General features: G+C 42.2%; 1 protein-coding gene across 1 annotated transcript; it reads right to left on the bottom strand.

Moving 5' to 3' along the window:
* Positions 1 to 225: 225 nt before the first annotated feature.
* Positions 226 to 5967, bottom strand: LOC104468625 (the record flags this gene model as incomplete). Its single annotated transcript, XM_010082823.1, has 9 exons — positions 226 to 382; positions 851 to 978; positions 1653 to 1705; positions 3030 to 3085; positions 3377 to 3492; positions 3776 to 3889; positions 4279 to 4347; positions 4518 to 4642; positions 5833 to 5967. Coding segments are annotated over 9 exons (953 nt in total), but the record flags the coding sequence as incomplete, so codon positions are not given.
* Between the last annotated feature and the right edge of the window lie 1216 nt (positions 5968 to 7183).

The raw sequence follows: 7183 nt of genomic DNA, 5'->3' as shown, positions 1-7183 counted from the left end.
GTGCCCATGGTTTGTCTGCACATATGAAGTGCTTGCACAGTCATTCTTTTTCAAATAATATATATCCTGTTTGTCAATTTAATAACAACATTACGCACGAAATGAACTTTACATCAGATAAGAAAATCTGTGCATTTATGCTTCAATATCTATGGAGCTGTAGTCACACAGGTCACTACAGGAGGATGGGGATTCTTTACCTCTTCTTGCCTGTAATTATTTTACCTGTAATAAAACTCCACCAAGCCCCAGCCTTGTGTTAACCCGTTCAGTTGGAAATCCGCAATGCACTCGTGGAAAACGCCGCTTCCAGTCAGGCCGTTGTATACCACGGGGCACACCTGCTTATCCAGCGCTGCGGAAACATCGAAGTGCCTGCCACCTTTGGTAAGAGCAAAAAGGGAAGAATGTCTCCAACCTTCAATAGTATTTCTCTCAAAGATTCTCAAGATCTATTATTTTTCCAGATTTTTAAATGTTTTTCTAAAGAGCAAGAGTTTTCCTGTCTGTTTTGTAAATTAAGTAAAATATGATCCAGTCACAGCAGCTGAATCCACCTCATCACATATGTTTTGACACCCAGAAAAGTGAAAATCACACCATTTATCTGGATGAGCATAAGCAGCAGTCACCACACACAGAAGCTGTAACTCTCCCTTGAGACAGCTGCCCATGGCCCCAATTCTGCAGTCCCACCGGTGCCACACTACACGTATGACTTAAGCAGAGAAGTAAATTTCTCAGGGTGTAAGAGGATGTATTTATCCTTCAGATTTGCTCCAAGGATTGCAGGGATTACCTGCATACCAAAAAGCTGAAAGCAGATATAGGCAGGCTACCGGCAGCTTACCAGCAGTAAAACCGACTCCATATCCATCCCCGATAACACCATCATCAGCCATCTCAGCCAGCGAGGCGTTGGACCACTCAATGCCAGCCTTCCTCCCATCAGGGAAAAAGACATAACCTACGGTAAGGCTGAAGGGGAAAGAAATGGAGCAGAATTAAAGTTAAAAACTCAAATGGACCAGCCTTCCAGGGGAGCTCAATGCTGAGCATGGAGTTCATCCCTGGAGAGCAAAATGAAACAGGTTATACTGTGGGATGTTGCAAATGCTGAGCGGGGAAAGCCACGCGTGCAGGAAAGATGAGGATGGATATGACCTTGCCTGCAGGTGGGACAGGCAGGTCACTGGGTCCAGCTTGGTCAGAGGGCCATGAATGCTCTTCTTGAAGCTTCTGGATGCAGACAGCACCAGTCAGCAAGGCAGGATTCCCTGTGTAATGTGGTGGACACACCTCCTTAAACAGATGGAAGCACTCAATTGGTACCTTTAAACCATCTAGACTGCAATTGTGTAATGTGGTGGACACACCTCCTTAAATAGCTGGAAGTGCCCAATTGGTACCTTTATCTAGACTGCAAGATGGGCAGCTGCATCAGCCAAACAGTAATTGAATGGGAAGGAAGTAACTGAAGGTAAAATGTGTCCTTGTGACTAATGGGACATGGAAAATTGGGCAGAGGGTGTGGATGAAAATTGGGCTGTAGAGGCTCAAAGCAAGAATGTGCATATAGGTGTCCTGCAGGGCAACTTCTGCCACCTTTAAGATGGATGTTTTTAGCAGCGCAAAATTCCTTAGTTACTTACTTAGTCATGGTAGCTGGCATGTTAATAACTGTTAAATGGGCTGCAGTCCCATCCTGTAAGAGAGAGATAAAGAAAAAACAGTCTCATTTGTGCAGACCATACGCTATACATTTTTACATCTTCTCAATACATCTTCCATGAAAATCTGGCTGCAAATGAGAGTCCAAGAATATAAACCAGACACATTAAAGACATTAAGGTCAACAGAAAGTCCACAGCAAACAGATGTAAGAGGAGGAGGGAAACAATACATGGAGAGACGTCAGTGATGGGCAACCCATCCAACTTGGTTCTGCTTTGACCAGACATCTCCTCTAACCTATATTATTCTATGCCTGTGAGCCACACACAGGAAAAATGTTAAATAAGAAGGAACTGGAATCTTATGGGGTTTTTGCTCATTTCTCTCCCATTCTGAATCCCTTCATGCTCCACTTGGGCTTCCCTAAGGCAAACCCAAGCCTATGCTGTGATGTTATATATATATATATATATACAGGCTCCAAACTTCAATCAGTGATAAACTTTAATTCCCTCTCAACAAACAGCCAGCTGGCTTTTAATTAGGACAGGAAGAGACACAGTCATTTGGAGTCCTGGATAACTATGAAGAAAAGGGAGAGGTTACTGCCTGATTATCCACATTACAGGGCAAAAGCACAGTCTTACTAAAAGGGCTGGGATTTTCCAAGGTGTGTTTTTGGGCTTTTTTTCCAGGAAAATAACTTTTATTCTAGATTCAGCCTTATCTCTTGTAATGCTGCCTATAATAGAGAGTTCAGATTTCTTTATGCCTGTGTTGGCAAAGGAAATGCCTTTTCAGGAGCATCTGTGGAGGTTGCACACCAGCCTGCAACACCAGCACTCACCAGTTCCCCTGGCTGGGTGCTCCCAGCAGCCACAGCACAGACACTCCTCCGGCACAGCCACACCGGCAAAGCAGAGAATTATAGCTCAGCACAGGCAGAAATATTTGCTGACTGTTGTCATGAAGGCTTAGGATGCCTTCAAACACCTTGGGCTCTCAATTAGTGTGAATCAGCACTGCACCAGCTCCATTTGTGGCAGCTGAGAATCTGTCCTGTAAAGCTGCCTATCTATTTTATTTTTTCTTTAAAAATACAAAACAAACAGTTTCAAGTTATCAAAACAAGTTTTGGTTCAACCAGTGTTGCAAAATCTATTTTTACACACATGGTTCTGTTTTTGAGAGCTGCTCCCAACAGTTATGTACAAATGATGGCACCAGTTAGCACATCTGACTGCACACCATGCATGCTCCCAGTGCCTTATTTCTGGTTATTCAAATATGACCCACAAGTTCAGGAACACCTCCATTTTCATAGTTAAGTAGCATATTGGTATGTTAAGACCTACCTCAAAGTGTGCCAAAATCATGACATAGCGGTAAATCTCAGACCAATCCCGGATACCTGCAAAAAAGAACAAAGTTACCCAACCTGAAGTTCACCATTCCTGGAAAAACATGAACTAACAGCACCTGAGTTGACACGAACTCTGGAAAAAAAATATCCAGTAACTGATAACATGGTAAGCATATGCATGTCCCCAAAAACAGTAATGATTTTTCCTCTGAGATGCCTTAACTTCATGCCCAGTGATGAAAATGGTTATTTTTAAAGATTATCTTCAGTCCCACTGTCCTGCCAGTACCAGCTACAGTGAAGGCAGCCAAGCGAGTGAGCAGCTCCCGGTGCTGTTACCGTAAGAGTGGCTCCGAACGCCTTTGAGGGAAAGCTGGGTTTTCTCATGATTTTCTATTTCAATTTCTCCAACAGACTGGCCCCACTGCTCGTGTCGGAAATGTTGTTCCCTTTGCCTGGGAGAAAGAAAAGAGGGAATTGATAACATGCAAAATCAACAAGGCAGAATCAAAGTGCCAATCTGATGGATTTATATCCCAAAACGAAGGGGAGATTTCAGAGACCCTGGATCATGGCTCTGCTGGATTTTACACATCAGAAACCACTTTTACATTTCCCAGTTATTACTTCAAATTAACCCACCTCCTAAAAATCACCTAAAACAACACACGACAGACTCTGAAGAGATCAGCAGAAAAATGACTGTTCACTCTAGAAGAAATTAATCTCGCCTCTCACTTTTTGACCCTTTGGAAGAACTCGATGGTCCACGGTTCCTGGGCAAGAGCACGTGTAAATGTGCTGGGGTGACTGTCAACACTGAAGTTAAAGACTTCAGTGAAGTTCTCCCAACTAGGAAAAGAGGGGAAAAAATAAAAGGACATTATTAGCTTGCAGGTCATACTAGGCTAAGCTGTGCAATCTTTGTATTTTATCATTATTGGAAAATTCTGATTTTTGTCACATTTTAAATATGTTACTACTTTTGAAGGAAGCAAACAAAAGGAAACCAAGAAGAGCAACAACAGCCTGCAAGATCCAAAAGATTAGCTAGGAAGGGAAGCTGGCAGGGCATGCTGCTTTTCTCATGGCGTTTATTCAGAGGGACAAATGCAGCATTGCTCCAGAAATCATGTGCTGCTTTGACAGCTACCTTGTGCACATGACCCTTTGAAAACAGTAACTAATTCTCTACCCATGAACTCACTATACATCCCCAAGCAAAACTGAAATGCTCTTACTGGAAAGAGAATTTAACTGGTACAAGTTCACCCTCCTCTTCACTCCACTGCTGTCGGTAGGGTCCTTTTCTGTAAGGCAAAGCGCTACAATTGTGTATTGCTCCTAAACAAACAGCAAAATGTTTCCTACATGCTTGGAAATGGATGCAATGGGAGACTGGTTCAATATATTTCCAGATAGTGCTCAAAAAGCCTTGGTCTTAGGTGTAAATAAATGAAAATACAGAGTGCTGCAGTACCTGAGTAATCCATTGAAGCTTATTTTCCAGCGCGCTTGGGGCTCTAAGTATTCCATGGTGAGCCCTCCTCCACTCCAGATCTCTTCAGATTCATCCCTCACCATCATGTTCGGATGTTGTGGGTGCTAAAAAGGCATTTCAGGAAAACATTTGCTTGATTCAATTGTGAGGATGCAACACGGGTGAATCCCTGCTCTGATGGTCCTCTGCGGGAGGCACATTTGATTTAATTGGCTTTTCAGTTCCTCCTGCTTCTGCTAATCAGATTATTAGAGAGGGGAAAATGCATCTCAAATAGCTGAGTTATAAGAGAACACATCATTGTTTCAGATAATACAACTGAATTCTTTGTGCAAAGGGAGGTCACAGCTCCTTGTGCCAGTGACTCTGTCAACCTTACAGCCAAGCTGCTGCAGGACTTGGGGAGCCATTTGGTTTGAGACTGAATGTGATGAAACTCTAAAAATGTCTAATGCGTGCAAGCTCACAAAAGCCCAGCTGCTCTTTGAAAAATATGTCTTGTCTGCTAAAGCTGCCACCTTTCTAAAAGAGAGCTTATGCCTCTTGCTGACAGTTCTGAGTAACAAAGCCATGAAGTAGTATCATTATACTAAATATTCCTGGAAAACCAAACAATGCACGTCAATCTTCTCTTTTTTTGGTTTTCTGCGAATAGGATGTCTCCTGCTTCTTCTAGTCATGGCCACTTAGCAAAACAACATTGTGAGAATAAAAATAGTTAGTTGAGTGCAAAGCTATTTATGCCAGATCTTCCCTCTTCCTTTGCTATGTAGTCAGCTATTAAAAAAAAAAATCCACAGGCAAAATATATGATTAATACTTTTTTCTTTTTATCAAGAATGAAGCAGAGTTATATATAACTCCTAAAAGCTTTCCTTGCTCTTTGAAAGAGGCAATTCCACAATGGTGTCTATAGCATTTACTCATTAGAAAAGGGGAAAAAATCAACTATAACCAGACAACGTAACCAATTAACCATGTGCTGCACATTATCCGAAATACTGAACGCTCACATTCTTCCTAGGAGACTTACCAAGACATTTTTTAGAAGATATGCTGTGTTTTGTGCACATTACGGGAAAAAGGGAATGGGTGTCAGATACCTACTCAAAAAATTAGACATAACCTGTAATCTGGCCACTTCTTCCACTGCCTTTAGATTCAGTACCAATGTCTTACTGTTCAGATTGTTACTTTAGTGAAGAGAACACTAATTTTTGCTTGGGATCCTACCATGGGATCAGGATAGGAGTTAAGCACTGCTCTGGAATGCCATCCCACGTCCACTACTTACTTCAAACTCTCCTATTCCATCCACCCTCAGGAAGAGCCACATCTCGCAGATCCCATTGGGACGTTTGGCCAGACGAGCGATCACAAAGCTCTTGTTGGTCTCGGCAAAGCCGGTGAAGTAAACCGAATCGAGCGCCTAGGGAAAGGGAAACGGATTTCAGCTCCAGCTGCAGGCAGGAAGGGAGGAGGAGAAGGTGAGTAATTCTTTGTTTCCCATGAGTTTCTTCTCAGGAATCAGATTTTACTTTCACTTTTTATCTATATAATAGCAGGCGCCCCAGCAAACAGCCAGAGTTCTGCCAGCAGCAGCGAAGCCTCACTCATAAGGCAGGACAGTCCAGGTGTGCAGAAAACATTTTGTCAATCAGACGTACAATAATCTCAGTGTTCATTGACACAAAAGCATTTTTCAGTTCTTGTTTGACCATTTCCCCATTGTCACCGACACAGAAAGCAGAGAAGGAGCAGACGAGAAGTCGTTTTACAGAGGGAACATAATTATTGCATGATAACCATGGACAAGGTGAGGTATCATCCTGAATTAAGATGATTATTTTTGCAAAAAGAAGTTGACTTGAACAAAATCCCTATGAAATGTGTCCTCATATGTGAGGATGAAATTGAGCCACAAACATGCTGTTTCCCCATCTAGGTTCAAATTGTATCTAGGACAACCTATATTTAGGGGAAACATAGAATTAAAAGGGAAAAAGGCAGAGAAAGAAAGTGATAGGAAACCCCACACTTTACTGACATGATTAGCAGCTGGGCTGGTGTAGGGCCAGTTAAATCCCAAACCTGTTAGGAACAGAAGTCCACAACTTCAATTTCAGATGTGTATTTTCATGCATTTGTGCAGAACTCACTCAAAGAGAAGTTTCAAAAACTGGAATGTGGAAATTAAGATTTATGTATGCGCTTTTGGACATAGATGAAGTTCTGCTTCTGAAAAATTATTCATTGTAAAGTGCAAAAAAGAAAAAAGAGTTGTGGGTTGAAATAAGAACAATTTAGTAACTAAACTACAATAATATTGGAAATAGTAATAATGATGATAATAATAGTAATATATACCAATATACTAATATATACCAATATACAAATATATACAAATGCTCAGCCCATTTCCAGCTAATGATCCCGGAGCAGGAAGAGTCCTGAAACCACAACCCCAGAATGGAGATGAGAGCCCGAGTGTCCGAGAGACGGAGATGACCTTGAGAGAGGGGTGACCCAGAGGGAGACAACCTGGAGCAAGAGCGAGCACTTCTGGACAGATCCTCATCTCTATCCTGGCCATGCTGTGCATGGGATGGAATAGACCGTTGGCCAGTTGGGGTCTCAATCCTAAA

This window comes from Pterocles gutturalis, unplaced genomic scaffold (assembly GCF_000699245.1).
Source record: "Pterocles gutturalis isolate BGI_N339 unplaced genomic scaffold, ASM69924v1 scaffold1205, whole genome shotgun sequence".
Lineage (NCBI taxonomy): Eukaryota > Metazoa > Chordata > Aves > Pterocliformes > Pteroclidae > Pterocles > Pterocles gutturalis.
The sequence above is the reverse complement of the archived record's forward strand: the minus strand, read 5'-3'. Positions and strand labels throughout refer to the sequence as shown.